Genomic DNA, 20,966 nt, shown 5'->3' on the forward strand with positions numbered 1-20,966 from the left:
CTCTGGGGAGATCTTACTGTGCTGGTGGTCTTTTTGTACAAAAAGGGGATTTATAAGAAAGATGGAGAAAGACTTTACTAAGGCCTGTAGTAACAGGACAAGGGGAAAGAGTTTTGAACTGAAAGAGGGTAAATTTTGATTGGATCTAAGGAAGAAATTCTTTACTCTGAGTGTGGTGAGACATAGGAACAGATTCCCCAAGAAGCTGTGGATGCCCCATCCCTGGAAATGCTCAAGGCCAGACTAGATGAGGCTTTGAACAACCTGGTCTAGTGAAAGGTGTCCCTGCCCACTGCAGTGGGGTTGGAACTAGATGATCTTCAAGGTCCCTTCCAACCTGAACCCTTCTATGATTCTATGATAAATCTAAACTGCAAAGGAAAATATAATTTTTTTAAATAGAGGTGTATTCTAAAAGAGAAGTGAGAAAAAGAATAAGAAGGGCCTGTCCTTTGGTAAATGTTATCTATGCCTAGCTGGTTCCTTCAGGAAATGTTTTCTTTCAAGTCTGTTGACAGGGTAAGAATTCCACGTATAAGAATGCCAAGTGGAGGAGAAAAGGATAACTACTTCTAAGAAAGAACTTGTTAGTGTTGATTGAGTAACATGAACCATGTTAGAAACATTTTGTTGATTTGACTGGTGTTCAATCCTTGGTGAAGGGCTTTATTGATAACTTCTAGGGGTAATGTGTCAGAACAGAGCTGTAAGTCTGCCCCGGGGATACTGTCTAACAATGGTGTGATTTGGGAAGGTCACTCCCACACAGAGTGGGAGAACACTGTGCTCCCAACCAATCTCTGACTTCCCACTTTGGTTACTGGTACTGTGCATCAAAATCAGACACATATTTTGTCACTAGAGAATTTTTTTTAAAAAAAAGCATTTTAACAAATGCTTTGTTAAGCAACTAGTTCTCTGCAATGCACCATGCTAAAAGAAAATTTCCATTGATCTGAAGTTATGTGAAGCTGGATTTGGATTAATGAATTATTTGAACACTTGAGGCTGTTTTGAGGAACATACTTTGAACAAATTTCTTTTGCAGATATACAAAGCAACTGAAAGACATGAAAAGATTTGAAACTCTTAGGATGGCTATGCAGCACTTTGTTAATCTATGCTGTTTGTCCCATTATGTACTGTTGTGATTCTTGCTCTCTGCCAGGATCAAAGTCATAGATACTCTGGGAATGGCAATTTCACCTAGACTGTGACACCCCTTGGCTCTAAGCACAAGTGTTATACACTCTGGTGCTCACACCAAGAGCTTATATAGTATTTAAGGATTTTGTGGGTCTTGTAGCTCTGGACTCAGGGGTGAAATTCATCCAGTGTACTTAGCAGTTTTTTCCATAGCTCTTCAACAGCACTTTCCTTCTGAGGATACAAAGTGATTTGCAAACATTAATTAATTCTCATAAAGCCCTATGAGGCAGATAAATGTTAAGTATCCCTGTGTTGGTACATATGAGAAACATGAGACCTGACTGCCTTATCATTCATGCTGTTCACTGTATTTGCTCCCACAAATGACTAAGTGGGACAGAGGAAATCCCTGTTTCCAGCCCCCCTCAGTTCTCTTGTTTTCCATGGACCTTCTGGAATCCTTTGAGAGCAGCAGGGACAAGGCTGGGCTTCAAGCTGCAGTGTGTGAAATTCAAGCTACAAAAATTGCAAAAGTGAAGGAACCTTGGTGTATTTGTTGCTGGTTTTGGGGGCAAAAGCCAGGCCCTTTATGCAACCTGTGAGTTACTTGCTCCGTGTTCCAGCACCCCATTGGAAAGGTGGCTTGGGCTGCCAAAGAAGGAAACACTGCTCAAAGTCAGGCACACTTGTGGGCTCCCAAGAGCAACAGGACTAGACAACAAGTGGAGGCAGAGGAACTACTTGAAGAAATAGCCCCAGCTGGATCTCATCCATCTCACTGAAGAAAACCATCGCCTTTTGAAAGACCAACAGATGCTCTAAATCTTAGTGTTTTCCTCTCTGTAGCTTTAGTCAGCTCAGCACAAACAGGACCTAAAGTGACTTTCCCAGTTTGTTAATTAACCTTAAGAGCAATTTACAGCTTGGGGCCAGTGATGCTGGAAATGGAGGCTTGGCCTTTTTGAGGGCAAATGGCCAGTTTGTGAGAGATGGTAAAGTAGCTGAATTTTTCATGCTAGCAATATTGGCTCAGAGACATAGTTCCACATTTTTTGAGACATACTAGACATAAGATCATCCAAATGCTTTTCTGAATGCATTCTGACAAATTTATCTATGGTTACATGCCTTCCCAGGCCTTGGTGCACAGCACATAACCTAATGTAACAGTTCTAATTATGATACTGATCAGACCAACCAGGCATTTTTAAGACATGAAAACTAGACTAATTCTTTAGTTTCAAACACAGTGAAGTCAAATATGTGATGTAAATGATAACAAAAGATAACAAAATGAGAGGCATGTTAGGTCTGTGCCAGACAGACTTCTGTTTTTACCTTAACAAGTCTGTATACTTCAGGCATTGTTTGTATTTCTATTGTGCCAGGAGATTTTATTCTTTAGTTTGAGGATTCTCGCTGTATGGGGGAGGGAAATGTTGCCATTGCTGTGGACAAGAAACATTTGTTTCTGACATATTAAGCATTAAGAGGATTATGTAAAGACAAGGCATACTGCAGAAGGAGATGTTCTTAATATAGCTTTTACCATGAACCCACGACCTGCCAAAAATTTAGGAGAGTTAAAAAACCTATTGCTTTGACAATCTTTTAATTTAAAAAAAATCATCTTGTAAAAAGATCAATAATCCACTGTTATTTACATAAAATTCAAACTTTCTTGCTTAAAATCATGAATCATTTAATGTCACATCTATGGGATATCTAGGCAGATGCCATTAATCCAAGTCATTTTGAAAATTCCAATTTCATTTGGATTAAAACCTACAACTAAGTCAGTGAATAGCATATACTGTACATGCATTAAGGCTGGTGACTACTAAAGTCTCTTGGGTAGATAAACTAAGTACAGATTAGCCAGGTCTAAGTGTATGTTCTCATCTGGGGCAGAAAAGATAGCCTGACATTTCAGATTTGAAACAGTAGCCATGAGAAATGGTTGAACATTTGTATTACAAAAGGGATACTATGGTACAGTCCCAAAGGTGCATTTCATATAAATTAATTAGCTACACAAATTATTTTGACAACAGCTACTGCACTTCTTAGGTGATATGGCTGCTCAGTGATGAGTACTTGATGATCAATGGTAGGCACTAATAATATCCTTCATGCTGAGTGACTTTATTACTATTTAGATTTACAGTATATACATATGTGTTTGTATCTACACTTAGGGCTTGATCCTCTTAACCTCCTTTACCTAAGGTCTTCTGTTCACTATAATCTCTTCCTTTGGAGCTCTGTTATTTGAACAAAAGAGATAGGCAAACAAGGGTTTGGGTATCCTGCCATGTGACAGGAAGGATTATGCCTGGCTTTTGACCACACTTGAACCTCTGCATATGCTTTGTTCTTACCTGACACTCATGCCACCATGCCATACTATAAAGGTTTAAGGCCAAGGGCTCTGTACTATCTTGCTGCCTGTGAGAATCCTATAGGCTGTTCTGGATTTTTCAAGCCCACCTGCAATACACAGTTCCTTTGCATCCATTCCCATTGCTGTATGAGCTCTTACTGATTGAGGAGTCTCTGTTTGTAAGCAGACTTCTTCCTCCAGGCATAATCCTTCTGGATTTCTTCCTTCTTACTTTTCCAAATTTGAGCCTTAATGTTGCTATGTCTAAAGAAGCCTGCATGTTCCTGGACTTTCACAGCAGATTAAAATAAGTCAGTGTGTTTCATGGAACTGCAAAAAAGGACAGCCTCCTCTGGTCCCACCCAAAACACACAGAGCATCTTTGACTCACAGTGTGATATGCCTAAGACTATTCAGGTTCTTAAAGTGGTGCATATGCTTAACTGGACCAGACCTGAAGTCACATGCACTTTTGCAGACCAGTCCTAAGAAGATGAAATTAAGTATTTGTTGTCACCGTGCCACATTCAGACATCCAATCAGCAGCAACCCTACAGAGCAAACAGCCTGCACAGAAGAATATTCTAAATAACCTTGCTAAAATAGTTTAGCTGTGAGAAACCCTATGGAGAGAAGGCCAAACCCTTTAATCCACTCATCCTGTTTCACCACCAGAAATTAAGGCTCAGTGTGCTCATCAGACAACACAGATGACGCCAGTACAAAAACGAAAAATCAGTAAGATTTCCATGGAAGCAATAGTTTAGCTGAGATAACTCAATATGAGAGCAATGTACAGGAAAGGACAATCATCTACAGAGATGCTTAGTACTTGGAAATGTTACAACAAAACACCATTAATTCTTGCATTTCTTTGAAGTTTCTTGACATATTATATCCATACAAAGAGTTCATCATGATTAAGAAAAATATCCCGATCTTAGTAAAATAAACATGCTTCAAAGTTCCATATTTGAAACTCAAATGCCACATGTGCAATAAAACTAAACTCCATTTAAGGCAAGTAATATATGTTACTTCTAAAATTTCTCAACATTAAATATCAGAAAGGGCTCCCAAACCCCCAAACTTATCTCAAGATAAACATCATAGGCACCGTCAAAGAAAACAGAAGCTAATCTAGCTGGAGTTGTACTTTCCTGATCTGAGGAGAAATCCTGCAGTACCTGTGGATGGCATTGAAGCAGCTGACAGAATCCGTTGCTACTAGTCTAGCAAATCCTGACAGACTTCCTTCCATGGCTGGAGATCAGGCAAGTGATAAACAGAAAGGCACCGATCGAGTTCTCCGCGATACTTGTGACGAAACAAAGTGTGTTCCTTCTGGGGTTGATGACAGCCAGGGCTAAGGGTGACAGCAGGACTCAGAGGTCACGTATTTTGTCATTTAAAGGCAAGTACATGTTCTCTCCTAAAGCCAGCCACTTTGTAACACTCAAGTCCGTACTATGAGGTGGCCACAGCCACAGGCATTCTCCTGGGGGAAGTATCTGAGCACCGATGGGCACAAAAATATCGGCCCAGGATGGCTTGGAGCTGAGCAGTTCCTTGGTGGCTGCTTCAGAGAACACAGTGAATGCTGAGTCTGAGCAATAGCTGGAGTTATGGTGAGAAAAACACAGCTATGTGGGGCTCAGTGTGCTCATAAGCCCACTCTTTACCATGGGGTACATGAAGTCTGTGCTACCAAAGACATTTGACTGAGAAATTGTGCCATATTGTTTGGTATCTTCTCTTCAAAATGCAGCTCTTCAAAAATGGGGGACAGAAAACTAAAGGCAGCAAGTACCAGTTAATCAACCATTTGTATCAGTGGCTACTTCTACTTGTATCTTCTATTGAAAGTGTGTTTTGTACTGACAATTTCTTAATATGTAAGCAAATTAGATTAGAAAATAACAGTAAAAGGGTTCACTAATGCCTTTGACAAGAACAATCAATTGAAAGTCACTGGAGCTGCTGATTTGAGTAAAGGCAGCAAATCTGATTGCAAAAGAAAATATTTCCAATATAGAAAAAAGAACCCCTAAATATGTGAAAACCACTGAAAATGAACACAAATGCACTGAGTGCAAGCGCAGTTGATATGAACTGGCCTTGACCTCATCTGACCCAAATTAAACTCCAATTATTGTGGGATTAGTTCTCTGGCATGAAAAACACAGCCTGTCAACGGGAACTGAAAACATCCCATAAATCAAGAAACGCTAAAACCTAGTTGAGGATTATGCATGAAGAGTGAGAGGATTATGATAGGAAACAGTTCTTAGCCTGATGAGCAGCAAACTCAGCTTCCCAGATAAAGGAAATTGCATGTAATGCTCCCATACAGCCTGGAAGAAAACGTTGCAAGCTTCTGCTAGATGAAAAAGATATGAAAGCCAAAATCTGCAGGATGAAGCCTTCCCATGCAAAGCCAACAACTGTTATAAATATCTGTCTGTGTGTGTGTGCAGCCGAAGTTAACACATTTTCCTTCCTAAGTGGATTACTGTTTGCCATATTTTTTCCTTATCTATTTACTGTCAGTAACAGAATGCAATTTTGCACCATCTCTTTAAGTTCTTCCTACCAGCATATCTGTTTTTAGGCCTTCCTTTTGCTTGATACTGTAGGTCACACTGTTGGTGAGGAGCTGAATGAGACATAAAGTTATTTAAAAAGACAGGAGATAAAGAAATGCATGCAATTTGTTGAAACTTATTGCACATGAAGGAATGCTGTCTTTCTCCAGTTTAATGTGGACTACACACCTCCTCTCTGTGCTCCAGTGGAGAAGTGACAGGGAGATGGCACAATTAATATGGAAACTTCTGTGACGTGTCCATGTTTGCAGTAAAAATTCTCCATGTCTATGATTTGCCCTCATTCATTCCAGTTCAGGAAAGCCCTTGTGTATGTGCTTAAGCTCTGCTGAAGTCATCAGGATTTCAGTACAAGCTTAAAGTTAAGAATCTATTGTGAGCTTTCCTGAATAGGGATCTGTGCTTATTGCACTTGGTTCAATCAACCCATAAGATTTTGGTTTCTGAGTTTTTCAGTACAAGAATAGAAAGGGTATGTTTGTGCATTAAGATCAGTTCTTTGTAGTATTTCTAGTGTATGAAAATGTTTGGAGAGTGATACAGAACAATTCATTCTGAAGAGACATCATTGTATATTGTACCTCTGTGCACATACATGTCTACGCTCAGAAGAATTTTGCTCAATATTGAAGAAATATTCACCTTTGTTTGGATCAATGCTGTAGCTGACTATTTCTGTAGCACAGTGTCCAGAATAACTGAATTATCCATGAAAGGGATGCTGTCCATGTGAATGCCACACAGTCATTATGACAAGTGAGCACTATTCCTCACCCAGTGAAGTCCTTGTTGAGTGTACTGGACTAAATGCTCCATACTGCTGTGCAAGGTGATAGGTCCCATCAATGCATCCAAGTCGTTAAAAAAATCTGCAGGGAAAAAGAATTGCAGAGATACAGCATCAGAAAAGTGAATCTTTATTTGCTACTTGTCACTCTTTAACAGATTTTATTCTCTTGCAAATTGAGTCAGGCTGAACATTCCATGGGAATGAAAGTTTAGTGCTGGGGAGATTAATTTTAAAGCCCTGTGGTTCACGATGTTACAGGCTGACGCACAGCAATTTTCTTTTTAACGAACAAAGCAGTGAGTTCTTCAGCTTTGCTTTTCATTAATTTCCATTGAGTCTTGATAAAGCAAACAGACTCGGGGCAAGATTTATTCTGAGACTGAGGACAAGTAGATCAAAAAGTCCATACACAAGTGTCCAGCGACCCATTTGTGATATGCTAGATATTTAAGCTACCATGACAGAGAAATAGAGGCCTGTACAACATGACCAACCCAGCCTAAAGAGTAATTTGGCTAACTAGCCAGTCAGGACTTAGAATCACAGAATGGTTTGGGTTGGAAGGGACCTTTAAAGATCAGCCAGTTCCAAGCCTGTGCCATGGATAGGGACAATTCCGTTGTCTACTCAGAGACATGTAGTGCCCATTTGAGATGCTCTGGGGGAGTTCATACGTACAGCCTGGACTGGCAGATCTAACACAGGATGTGCAGGAGAGTTCTGGAGTGGCAGTTTAGGTAAGGATACCTCAGTAAATTGTAGTCTTCTCTCCCTTTTTAGTACACCCTGAGAGGTGTGCTGTTTAGTACACACCTTTCAGGGTGAACTAAACAGCACTCTGAACTGCTGGTGGTATTGAATAAAGCTCCATCAACTGCAATGGGAGATGAGCCCCCCAACTCATATCTACGTACCTTCACTTAGGTGTCCTTGTTTTGACTTGGATCTTGCCCATATCCCTGCCTTAAATACACAAATTAGCCTGAAAACTAAGGAATACTTCACTATCAAGTCAGATGCTGAGGCATTTGCTCATGGAAACCAGTTCACCTGAGAGAAGTCTGCTGCAGGCACCTTGTTCCAATCTGTGTCTGCTGCGGATGGGGGAGGGCTAGGGGCTGTTCATTCCTTCAGCAGAAAGGAGGTGTGCTCCTGCTTTTTGACTTGATCTGGCTAAACATATCCCATGCAGCTCCATGACTTTGGGGGCAGGAAGATGTCTTACCTCCCACAAGCCTTCATCTCTAGAATGCACAGATGGCAGGAAGTGCTACTTACAGCCAAGTCTGTGACCTGTCTGTCACAAGTGCTGGCTCAGCTCTTCTGAGAAAGACAGCTATCAAAATTGCCTTTTTGGGCTGTTTTGGAACAAACTAGGAGCAGACTGAAGAAAGAAATAATCTCTGCAATCCTACTTTGCAGATAGGTTTCATATCAAAGTAGTTATTTTCCTGCTCCAAATCATGTGACAGTCTTCTAGAAGAGTCCACTGCCTTGCCTTGCTCACCTCTGTTTTCCTTGGCCAGGTTGTCAGCCATCTCCCAGTAGTCATAGCTGTGCAGGATGCTGTTGGTGATGCTGACGTGGTTGGCGGCCATCTGATGGATGCGCTGCGGGATGCTGATGATAGGAGATGGGGAAGGGGCCCCTGTGCTCCCCTGGGATCCTACAGAACTGACTGGAGAAGGGCTAGGGGACATAGGTGATGGAGTTCCTGTGCTCCTAGAAAGCAGTGTTAATATTTAAAAAGTGTTGGGATTAAAAACACAAGAGTATCAGAACATACCACAGATAAAAATATACAATTTCCAACTGCCAATCTGATATAAGATTACTGTGCAACTTACTTTCCACTGGCACCCCAAGGAGATGGGTTCTGGGCAGCTTTTGATGAATTCTGGAAAGGAAAGAGTAATTCACAATGCATATAATTTATATGACTACAAAAGGAAAAGAAAGAAATGTAAAGAAAGTGATGGAATTGCATCTCATGAAGTAATAAACCTAGTCAGCCTAGTTTGATGTTATGATGAAGCAGTGCTACAGAACAGACTTGAAACAGCCTTTTCAACACCCTGGCATAGGCACTGATTAGAAAAACATTAGGTGAAATGGAAACTTTTCACAGAAATCCTGGGAATTCAGGAAAAAAAAGTGCTGTGGGACTCTGTAAAGTTTAGGCTGGAATTTCTTGTGATGAAGAAAATCAGAAAGATTTCCTCCCACTCTCCTGCCCCTAATGACAAATGTCATTCCCCTAGGACTTGCAAGACTGTGCAAATCTGCTCTGCCTGGCATCCACAGGGATGTGAATCTGAGGATCTGCAGCTCAGGTGGGTGTTTTAACCACCAAGCTCAAAAATCTTGCTCATGATTGCTCCTTATGGAGCTGTTCCCCTTCATCCAAACATGGCAGCATTCACAAGGTCAGAGAGACTGCCCATGTAGATTGGTGGTTTTCATAGCTGAAGGATTCCCCAGAGAACCCCGGAAGGGGCCATTTGATAATTTAGTGGGGTCTCTTGTATACCTGGAGTCACTGAGACTCTCTGGTATACTGTGCTTAGGCTAAAGAATTTCATTGCTTGAGGAGAGACCACACTACCTTGTGCAAGCACTGTATTTACAAAGCCCGAGAAATTCAGGTGCCAGCAGTAATGAAGATTTGATAAATTTTTTTATAATTTAAAAATTATTTTAGTTGTTAAAATTCCAGGAGCTGGAGGGAATTCAGTCACAGGTTCCTGATCATTTGACCTGGGGAAAAACTCCACCCCTGTCCCAAAGTGACTGATTTAGTCCTAGGGCTGTGAGAAAGAAGTCTAAGAAACCAAGCTTTTCTAGTCCATTTCATCCATGGTCTCACATTCAGCAATGGCCAGCCTAATTCTTTAGAGGAAAGTAACCTCCCTGCGCTCTCCCCTACAGCTGAACCTGCAAGTAACTGTGTGCTGGAGAACAGCCCTCTCTTCTTGACATCCATGTGGGACCAGACAAAGTCCTGCAGCTTGAGATCTGTTTATGGATACTGTTTTAAATGCAAAGCTGTAGTGGTTGTAAACTGCAGGAGTTACAGGCAGTACCAGCAGTACAAAACCTCTTGGTCTCTCAGGGCTCTCAGGGCTTAGGAAGGAAAATGGTAAACAAGGGGCTTCAGATGTTCGTGGATTTCAAGGCCAGGAGTAATCCTGCAGTGCACACAATCTGCAATGTCTGTTTTCCACCAATCATGGCACTTCTGAAAGAATCTAAATTACTTTTAAAATCTTTTCTCTTCTTTTATTCCTTCTAAAAAGGACAAATAGCCATATAGAAATTCTTAGACACTATTTATCTTCCTTATTGTTCTTCTTGTCCTGTTCTATGTCTATCATCTATAATTAAAAAAAAAATGGTGTTTCACAGTTTCAAGATTGAATCTTCCTAACTTCAGTGCTATCTTCTGGATTCTGTTGGTCCAAAGCCAGCAAAACTGCATGTAATCTGCAAATTATCAGCTCTGTTTCCAGGTACACAATGATCTCTTAACCCATTCAGCATCAAACTGGACAATCCCCTAAGCCTCTCTTTAAAAAACTTTGTTTTCTCAGTTTTAATGTGTCTTCTGAACTGCCTCTTGGGTTTCTACATCTTTTATGTGCACCCCAACACTGGCTGTATTTTAGCAGTGATCATGGCAGTGTTGTGTGTACACTGTCATTCTTCCTGCATTTTTGACACTGGGTCTTCAATGTCCCAGGTACGTGATGTGAAAAATAAGCTTTGGAGTGTCCCACAAGGGCTTCTTCCTTCTGAGGGTTTTCTTTTTCTTTTTTTTTCTTTTTCCTTTTGACAGGAAAATCTCAGGTGTGAAAAGATTAAAAGGAAAATTTCTCATTTACCATCTTAAATAGAACTAACCTGGGAATCTTCAGCATTTGAACCTGCTCCAGAATAGATTATTTTTTTCCCCATTCTTTTCTGATGTCTCTCAAAACTACTTGTCTTCATCTTTCTAGTGCAATGGAAACTGAGTGCCTGTTGTTTACTTACAGAGTTGGAAGCAGGACAATTTGAGAATTGGAGTCAAGGATACTTCCACTGTAAATGTAACCAACCTCTGCCTTACTGTACAACTTCCTACACATCTTTTTTTTCATGTTTTAGGTATATTGTTTCAGTTTCCTCAGTTCTGCACCAGAAGGGTGGGTGAGGTAAGGATTCTAAAGAGTGTAATGTTGTAAGGGATCTCTTATACCACTTTCCCTACTGCAACCCATTCTCCTGGTTTCTTTGTTCTCTCATATGTGCCTGGCCCCTGAATATCTGGGCCTTCTTTCTAATTCTCTGCTGCACTTTTTTTCTATAATGGAAATAAATCACCTAAAGGAGATTTAAATAGTATTTTTTTATTTTCTAAAAGGAAAATATGTCCAATTTTCCCTGCAAATGTGTGATTAAAAATCCTTCTCTGATTGATAATATATGAGGAAGTTCTTAATGCAGTCAGCATTTCATGTCACTTGGTTTTGAAAGCTTTTAGATACCAAATATGAAAGGAGTGGAGAACTGGCTTGTTTTCCACTGAAAATTATAGCAAATGGATGATTTTTCCACTTTTGCTTTTAAAGGTGAGACTACTTTCTAATGTGAAGCTATGCTATCATTGTGACAGCAGGAGCTCTGCAAAGAAACAAACTCTTCTTGGCTATAGTAGAGTGTAAGTCCATTTTATGTTTGCTGTGAAACAGTCTCTGTCTGCTAGCAGGAGATATTTTACATGGTTGAGAGCTGCTCACTACAGCTATTCTCTGAACTGGTCAAGAAAAATTAAGTACTTCAATAGGCACATATTTCTTACCCCTGAAATCAAGTAATTGTTAGAGAAACCTAATGTGTTGAATGATATACTGATAAATTTTTGAAGCAATTACATTGACTTCAATTTCCATTTGACAATAACAGATCTGTCAATTCTTTTCCCTGTCTTCATGTGTTCAGAATTTGGTCATAAGCATTCGTGCCTATATTTGAATTTTTTTATTAACAAAATGTCAAAGGATGGATGTTTTTCATTTCAAGGTTCTTCTATCCACAAAAAAACCCCAACAGATGAGTCCCGTGTTCAAAGACAAATGCCTGTTCAGGTCTCACAAAGCAGTTTGTCTTAATGACACTTGCATGTTTATTCTTCTTTTTTTTTAATTTAGGAAGATAAAGACTAATTTTTGTGTTTGTACATCACACGCTGGATGGATTGACTGCAAGAAGTTTCACTTTGTCAGAAATGAAAAATGGTAGCAGTAACAGGTGAAGCAAAGCAGGAAGGAGAAGCCAAGGGTGCCATGTCAAGTACGTGGCAGGTGGTCTGTCTGCCCTCTGATGCTGCTGTACAACTCCTGCTGAACTCAGCGTGGGCTCTCTGACAGTTCCCTGGGTAGGATGTCCCACTGCACTGTCCTACCTAGTGATGCTGCTGAGTAGAAGGCCTCCATCTGAGAACTGATCTAGATCAAAGTCTTCAACTCGTGGGAAGTGTAATCCCGAAGGGGATTCTCACAGCAAAATCTGCAAAACCTATTCACAACAGAGCTGGATAGCACTAGACAATGGACCAAAAATAATCTAAAAATGCCTGTTTGTTAGTACAACAAATTTATCATTTGTGAAGGGTCACAGTGTGTATTTTTCAAAGAGGGACTCTTGTGAAGATAACTGAACTAACTAGAGCTCAGATGTTGCCATGAGAGTCTATGGTAAAACATCACTGACTTCACAGGGGAAAAACTAATCCCAGCACAGCTACTGCTCCAGTAATATGCTGTATCTCCTATAAAAACATTGATCTACAAACATGCCATAAAAAACATACCTTGAAATACTCAATAAGCGCTTTTGAATACTTGACCGCGTGGTCTCTCTTGAGCCGGAACATCCTCCAGTACAGAAGGGCCAGGCAGCGGTAACTGGAATATAAGGGAGAGCAGAAAGTACAGGGTGAACAGAAATCCCACTGAATATCTTAAGTCCTCAAACTAATATGGAGTGGAAGGCTGACAGCACCTTGCTTACAGTTTTTATCACCATTTGTTGGCAGTACTTCACACTTTGCCATGGGTTCATGAGCAGAGCTAGGTACTACAGCCAGGGCAGGTCATGCTGACAAATGCTGCCAGTGAGGTACTAAACAAACCATACTCAGAAGGGTCTGGGGGCTCCCAGGCCTTCATTCTGGCTTCAAGTCTGCACACTTGATCAAAAGCCTATCCCATGAAAAGAGACATCCTGAAACTCAACATACACCTTTTTTTTTTTTTTGTATTTTTACTTGCAAATGCATAAACAGCTTTTTGAGATATCTTATCTTGGGACTTTATTGCAATACCCTGGATATAGTGAACTCGAGTAACAGTGGATGTATTCTGTATACACCCAGCGGTCTCTTCCAGCAGCTGGAGATGGCTGGGATAAAGAGAAACCTTGGATCTGGCACAGATTTCAGTGGCCAAGCTTCTCTGTAGGAAATCAGAACAGAGATTGTGTTGGAGCCTGGAGGCTATTCCCAGGCCACTTGCCTGATTTTTTCCCCAAAGGAAATCACGAAAAACTCAATGTGCTGTACTGGTACTGTCTGCCCCTGTGCTCCTTTTTAGTCTGCAGAGTGCCACACACCTTTAAAGCTACCTAATTAAATGAGAGTAATGGCTATTGACTATAGTTATGTACCACAGCAGTCAGTATTCAGGACGCATACACTTCTCTTTGCTAGTGGCTTTAGGTGTACCTGTCTATTTTCTGAATTGAGAATCACCATCACCTCTTCTCAGCAAGGTTTTTAGATTGAAAAAGTGTGAAAACTAGAGCAAGTGTGAAAGTGCCCCACAGTAACGCTGCTTTTGAAGCAAAAACCCTGTGTGATTTGCTTTTCCTTTGGTAGCAGAGTAGCAGAGGCCTCATTTTTAAAAGCGGTATTTAGTGTAGGAGCCAAACCGGAGCACCAGAAGGTGCCTTGAGAGTGTGAACGTGCAGAGTGCTCTTCATCTCCCCGCGGCCAAGGGCTGCCCACACCTCAGCGAGCGCCTGGAATTCGGACATTGAATCAGCCCATGCCAGGCAGGGCTGCGGGGGCAGCCTGGCTCTGTGCGGAGCGCAGTCCCGGCCGCGGCCGCTGGAGGGCAGTGTCTCCCCGGGAGAGGCGGGCGGGAGCGCGGGCTGGCAGCCGCCCCCATCGCTCTCCCTCTGTCACCTTCACAGGTACAGCACATATGCAAATGGTGTCAGCTCATCTGCTGGCTGGCAGACGGTGAGTTAAGATTGCCATTCATCGCCCGGAGAAGGCTCCGTCTGCTTTCCCTCGCGCTGACCTTTCTCCTGCTGGAACAGATGCAGCGGCTCCCTGAATTTGGATGTGCCTCCGCACGCACCGAAGCGCTCCGGCAGTTCTCAGCAAGCCTTTGTAATGTGGCTTTATATGTCCTTTTTAAACCGTTCTTGAGTCATTTTCCCACCTAAGCATTTTTAAAGCAATCGCCACTTAATGCATGCTGTGGGCCTCCCCATGGAACAGAAAACCAGTGACAGAGAAAGGGCATTAAAAAAAAACAAGCATCTCTGAATATTTTGTTCCTTTTTATACAAATGATTAATTAAGACTCCTTCTTTATAGAGGCTAAAGATGCATTTAATTTGGGTTTTTAACAGATGGTTAATAGATGTTAAAAACACACTTGCTGATTGTAAATGTCCACTTACTGAGACTCAGTAACCATGTAATAGGTATTTTATGTATTAACTACAATGATATTAAATTAAAAATATATTTTAATAACATTATAGTATTTTACTAGCAATCAGAAACTGTCCTGTAGAATCTAAGGTGCTTACATATATGTTTAGAAATCTCAATTTAATAGATAATCCAAGAGGCTTAATTATCCCCATCACCATATTGCCCTTCATATAATATAAATAAAATTTATGATTATTGAGCCTAAAATGTCAGCCACAGAAGAACTTACCGAGCTGTTGGTACAAAAGTACATCACTCATAAAAACAACAAACCATCAGGCATTTAAAAATTAATTACACTGATGTACCATAGCCAACCTGTCACAATCAATAAATAAGTATGAATTGCTTATTTACAGAGACAGAATGCAGACTTGGTACAGTGATACAAGGGCTGGACCTTCCCAGAGAAGAAAGGATTCTCTTAATTTCAATACAGAACATAATTCTATCTGGCTGCATCCAACATCTGATTTTCAAGAACTGGCTCACTGCAGAAAAGAAGTCTTTTGAGGAAAGCTGGATCTACTAACCATAATGCTGCCAGCTGTTTGTCTTCTGGCGTGGCGTTGGGGCCTGAGTGGGTTTTTAGTCTCACTGCATACCTTAAGCAAGAAGAAAAAAGCCAATGTGAGTTAACTGAGACAGCTTTGTATTACTGATCAGAGAGCTATGCTGGCCAATGTCATTTGCTCTGCCCCTTTATACATATTTGTTCAAGTTACCAGCCATACATGTGTTGTTCCTGGTTGTGTTTCAGAGCTGTTTTGTCATTAGCAGTGCATCCATGCACTCTTTAAACAACCATGAACCCCCTTGATGATCCATCAGTCCAGAGGGGAGCCTAGCTGGCGAGGTGACACTGTCCTACCAAAATAACCTCTGCTGCTGCAGAGACCCAGTTACACAGAGTTCATGCAGAAAGGGCTTTGGAGCTTTTGAAGGCAGACAGCCTGCCTGGAAGCTGGTGCTGACCTCACCCTGCCAGTTCTGAGTGTGTCTACCCAGATTTGCTCCTCCGAGCACAGCATGGCAGAGGGGAACATGTGGCTCAGAGCTATTTTTGCTCACATGACATTACATTCAAACTCTATAAATATTAAAGATCCACAGAGGTAGCACTGATGTTTCAAGAGTGTATGTGCTATGCAAACACAAATTGCTTTCTGGAAATCTCAGCTTCCAGCTGAATACCTGAACAACAGACAAGGTTAGAACAACACACAGCGTTTCTAGGCTCACTTCCAGAAAAATACCTGTTCCCCATAATTAGCTGCTTGTGATTTTTTCTTACCTTTGCTTTCAAACTCTAATTCTGATATCTGTGCAAAGATTCAGTATGAAAATTTTGCTTCTACAGGCATACCTAGCAAACCACTTATTTTTCTGAGTTGCAGCGAGATCAACAGCAATTCACATTACAACACGGCCACAGCTATACACATTATTGAAAGCTATGCATCTGCAAGCAAAATTCATTTCCAGAGTTAGGAACATATATTTACTACCATGAGAAAAGACAGGGCAAACAAAGAAAGAGCTTTCTGCCTTTTGGGGAAAAAAAAAAAAGAAGGGAGGAATTACAGAGATGGGAAAAAAAAGGAAGGAAAAAATGCAGAGATGGAATGTACAATTCTCTTACAGAAAAAAAAGTATTTGATTTTTTTCAATAGCTTTCCAGTCAGAAAGCTGGCCTCAATCCACTGAAATGCATGAGAAGACAGCCTTAAGTGGAACAAAATGCCAGTGGAATTATTAACATGCAAGAAAATCTTCACATCAACACTAAGTCCAAAAGAATGCTTTTGTTTTAGAAGATCTGACTCATTATGGATATGATTAAAAATGAAAATGTATTATTTCCTATGAGCTTAATCCTGACTGGATGGAACTGCATGGTTGAGTGTCCTGAGGAATGATACCATGGTCACTGTCAGTGCAGATTTCTCCACTTTTGTGTCTGGGGTCACTCTCTTGCAGAGTCCCTCAGCTGCTGCAATGGTTCTGACCTTTGTTTTCTCTACCAATGACACTGCCAATAATGTTAAGTACCAGCTATAATGGACAAAAGGACTTAAGAGACATACTTCAGAGGGACTGAGGATGGCACTGAATTCTAGACTGCCCTGTTTGGAGAGCCATGAAGGTGACTAAAGGTAGGGGTGGCTCTGAGGTGAGCTGTGCTCCTGACTTCACTGACTACATTAGAGCACACACATCAAATGGACTTTGAGTGTCCATTTTTCTATCACTGTTCACATCTTCTTTCAGGTAATCTTTAAACAGCAATCTTACATGCAATATTTTTCAAGTTACCACTCCATGAAAATGTTTTGTTATTATGGGTTACTGGTTTCCTTCACTGAGTAGTTGAAGACTTATATCATGAAACTCTTGAAGTAATTTGCAACTCAAGTAATAGGAAAACCTCTAGGGTTTTTTGTTCGTGTTTTTGTTTGTTTCTTTTATTCTTTCTTTTTTTCATTCTTCACAGTTACTTGATTTAATTTCCAAAGAAACCACAGATAAAACACACACATTACATATGAATAACCAGGCCCTTGTAAGGAGTTCATTTCTACCCTTTTACTGCATGTACAAAAATAAGTGATAATACAGATGATCGTGTTTGCACAGAGTAACCCCTGGGGTCATCACCTTCCTTTCCTACCTGATGAGTTCAACTGTCTCTGAATACATGGTGTAAGGGGATTTAGATTCCATTGGGCCTTGTTCCATTGCATTTCCACACTCAATAAACGATAGTGCTGCTTCTGCATAATTCAGTGCCTTTCCAAACTTCTCCACCTAGAAAAAATAAGGACACAGAGATGTAGTGTAATCATCAAGATATCGTTACATTTGATGGGACTTTCTCAACAAATACTGTAAACTTGACACAAGTTGATATATCTTCAGCTGCACAATTTTTCCTGTGAGAAAGCTAATACCAATCAAACTCTGTGCATCAGTGAAAATCATAAGATACAGAAAATAGAGCTAGAAAAGGCTCTGAGATATTATTTGTTCCACACTCTTGTGTCCAAAGAAGGGTCAGCTGTGCCTAGGACATTCCCAACAAGCTCTTCCAGTGCTGGAAATTCCACAAACTCATGCTGCCTTTTGTTCCAGCTTTCATCTTTCATTAAAAAGGGTTTCACACATCTTTGCAAGTGTAGTTTTTTATCACTCAACAAAGAACAGTAACAGATATCATAACTAAGACAGGAGAATTAAATAATTTGACTACTAACTCTTATACAAAGGCTCATCTCTGTTCTCCTGTCTTCTTTATCCCTACCATTTTCAGCATTGTTCTCCTCTTGTCAGGAATTTGCTTTCTATATCCTCCTCCCCTTTCAGCGACTGCTCTGCTCCCTCAGCATCTTCTGCCATCCTCCTTCCTTGCCCTGTTTCTTCTCCTATTTTTGGTACTTTGTGTGTGTATTTGTGCACTAATGTGCATATATGTGCCTGTCCTCAGTAACACTGCATATGCAAACATGCAAACATCTAATGTTCATATGTGTACACTTACATGCCACTTATCTGCCCTCAGAATTCCATTTTTGAAGGGAAGAGAGGGATGAATCATACTAATACCTCTCTGTCCTGACTTCTCTCTCCTTCAGTCAGAACTCCTGCGGTACATAAAGCCCATTAATGGACTGGATGCATTTGGTTGAAATCTGATGCACACAGTGAAAGGTTAATGGACCTTATTCTTTTCCAAGGGATAAAGATTTTAAATAGTAACTTTGGAATGGCACACTAGCTTCAATCTATTTTAGGTTCTTATATGACTCCCACTGCGATCATACCAGAGAACTTCACAAACTTTTTATTATATTTCTCCCCCTGATGCTCCGATGCGGGTGGAAGTGCTATTATCCCAATTTCACAGATGGGGGACTGAGGAGCAGAGAGACTTAGAGTAATTTTCAAGCTGCTCACTGTGAGTGCCTGTGTCAGGTAGTGCAGTGCCAAAGTAGGAGGTGTCGAGCCCAGCAAGGTGATTCAAAGTGCCTGGAGGCACTTTGGCAATATGGCATTTTCCCCAGGATGCCTACACAGCCAGGGAGGGAGAGGAAGCACCTGCAAAGGGCTGTTTACAAGGTGTAAGTAAGGTGCTGCTCCACTGTCTAGGGGAGCTGAACGTGGAGGATATTTCAACCACCTGATACTGACAGAAAGCTATTCAAATCGTGCCTAGGTGACTTTCATGCAGCAAACTTGTGGCACAGCAGAGAATAATGCTGGCAACTCCACTTTCTGGGAGTCTACCATAAAAACATTTCTCTCCAGGCTAAGAATTTCCTTTGCATATTAAGTGATCCTTTCCATTCTGTTTAAAGCAACACACTAAAATGCACCATTTGTACTTCTCCACAATATTTTCTGATTTTAAGACTCACTTTAGGGTAATATGGAACTGAATAAACCACAGAAATTTGTGCTAATAAACTCAGGTAGAGTGTAAAACTCGGTGTTAGTGTTCTAAATTAAGGACCTGCTTCTGCTTCCTTGGCTTTTCTACATTCTGCACAGCTGAGAAAAACCTTTCCTCTTTCCTGATGGTATGACAGCAAAGGGTCTGTCTGACAGAGCAAGACAGGAAAGCAGTTACCCCCATCTGCAACACAGCCACCCTAATGCAGGGTCCCACTCCATATACTGCCATCCCAAAGACCTCATGTTGTGCTGGCTCATCTGTGGCACTGGACAAACACAGCCTTGGAGAGAACTGAGGAACAGCTAAGCAGAGCTCTGCTGCAGCACTGCAGATTTTGTTGCACCCATTTGTTTGGAAAGACAAACATCTCTTTAGTGCTCTGTATAACCTCAGATTCCCCTTTTTCTTTCTGGCTACATTTTTAGACAGGTAAAAGCCAGGGTGAAGAATCTATTTGTTGCAACAGTACTTTGTGTGCTAGGTGTTCCTCTAGGGTTACAAAAATTCTTTGTGTGCTTCTGATTATGTTGGGAAACATCTGCCATGAAACCAGGATTCTTTTGGCACTGAAAAGCCAAAGCTCTTTAAAAAAAAGTGCAAATACCTTAGCTACCAGACCACATTTGGAGTGAGATGCAATTATAGGACCTAGCCAGCTAGTTAAACTGAGATGATAGGTATGTGGATCCTTTATGCAGCCTCCATTACTATAGTTACTATTTAAAGCAAAGGGATAAATGGAAAGTTTTATTTATCCAGGCCTTTATCTCAGTAAGTCATTATTTGTTAAGTCATAGTTTATTGGTCTATGAACATTTGATTATATAAACATTTCTTAATTTAACAAGCCTAGCCATCCTTATAATAGATTTTATAATTACCCCAGGAATACTGCACTGATGAAGAAACTGCATTACAAAAATTATTTGGAGCAATGTAACTGGAAAGAAAATGTTCTCACCATTGCATCTGCTTTATGCTTCTTCCGTTTAGCTTCCTGCATAAAGTAATCTGCATTGCGTGGTCTACCAGGGGAAAATAAGAAGACATTTTATTATTTTCTGAAGTGAAGAATATTTTAAGGTTGTTTTTCCCTTATTTTAAACCTGATTTGCAAACATTTTTTATGAAGAAAATACACTTATCGTGTAACCATGCATCTTCTATTTTCAAATTGCTGCCTGTGGAGACAATAGCATTTATGGCTGTTCTCATTCTTTAGAAGTCAGTGATTCAAGTAAAGAAAGGCTAATAAAATGCATTTTTATGGATTATATAAACTGCTTCCCAAATTAGTGCAGTTCTGATCTGCAAAATGGATACAGGCGTTAAGCAGAACAAGATATTCTGTCTTCTCCTCTCCCTCCTGCTTGCTTGCCTCTTTTTCTAGTCCTCTATGTACATTGTTATTTGCCTTGGCTTCTCCCTCCTCTCAAAACAAGTGTGTGTTTAATCTCTCCACTCTGAAAACACACACCGAACCTGCTTGCCTCCACAGCTACATCTCACTCTTGTCCCTCTTATCTGTAAGCATGCTGAGTACTGTTTACTTTTGCTTCCTGGAGTTCATCTCTGACTCAGTGCTGGGCCACCTGCTGCAATTCCACTGGCATTCCTCATGCCAATTTCTCCACTGATTTCTCCTCAAACACATCTGGGAGATTCCATCCCCTCCTTAACCTATCTGACCCACTGACTGCAAGGCACAAATTCAACTTCTGTTTCTGTCCTGAAATTCACAAGTGCGTTTGTAACCAGATTTATCCACTGTCATTCAAAATGGAAACAAACTGATGTCTCTGTGTCACCCCGTCAGT

General features: G+C 40.8%; 1 protein-coding gene across 1 annotated transcript in view; it reads right to left on the minus strand.

Annotated features, from left to right (window-relative positions):
- Nucleotides 1–3,785: 3,785 nt before the first annotated feature.
- The window catches only part of AFF3 (ALF transcription elongation factor 3), a 318,188-nt gene continuing 301,007 nt past the window's right edge, over nucleotides 3,786–20,966 (minus strand). The window contains exons 16-22 of the mRNA XM_054272311.1: nucleotides 20,111–20,174; nucleotides 17,368–17,504; nucleotides 15,230–15,301; nucleotides 12,780–12,873; nucleotides 8,776–8,825; nucleotides 8,436–8,650; nucleotides 3,786–7,007 (exon numbers count right to left, since the gene is read on the minus strand). Of these exons, the coding sequence (XP_054128286.1) occupies nucleotides 6,886–7,007; nucleotides 8,436–8,650; nucleotides 8,776–8,825; nucleotides 12,780–12,873; nucleotides 15,230–15,301; nucleotides 17,368–17,504; nucleotides 20,111–20,174 (754 nt within the window). The 3' untranslated portion in view covers nucleotides 3,786–6,885. The remainder of the gene's footprint in view (nucleotides 7,008–8,435; nucleotides 8,651–8,775; nucleotides 8,826–12,779; nucleotides 12,874–15,229; nucleotides 15,302–17,367; nucleotides 17,505–20,110; nucleotides 20,175–20,966) is intronic.

The sequence above is a fragment of the Melozone crissalis genome, unplaced genomic scaffold, assembly GCF_028551555.1.
Source record: "Melozone crissalis strain CALT ecotype California unplaced genomic scaffold, PUWL_Pcris_2 ptg000013l_1, whole genome shotgun sequence".
Classification (NCBI taxonomy): Eukaryota; Metazoa; Chordata; class Aves; order Passeriformes; family Passerellidae; genus Melozone; species Melozone crissalis.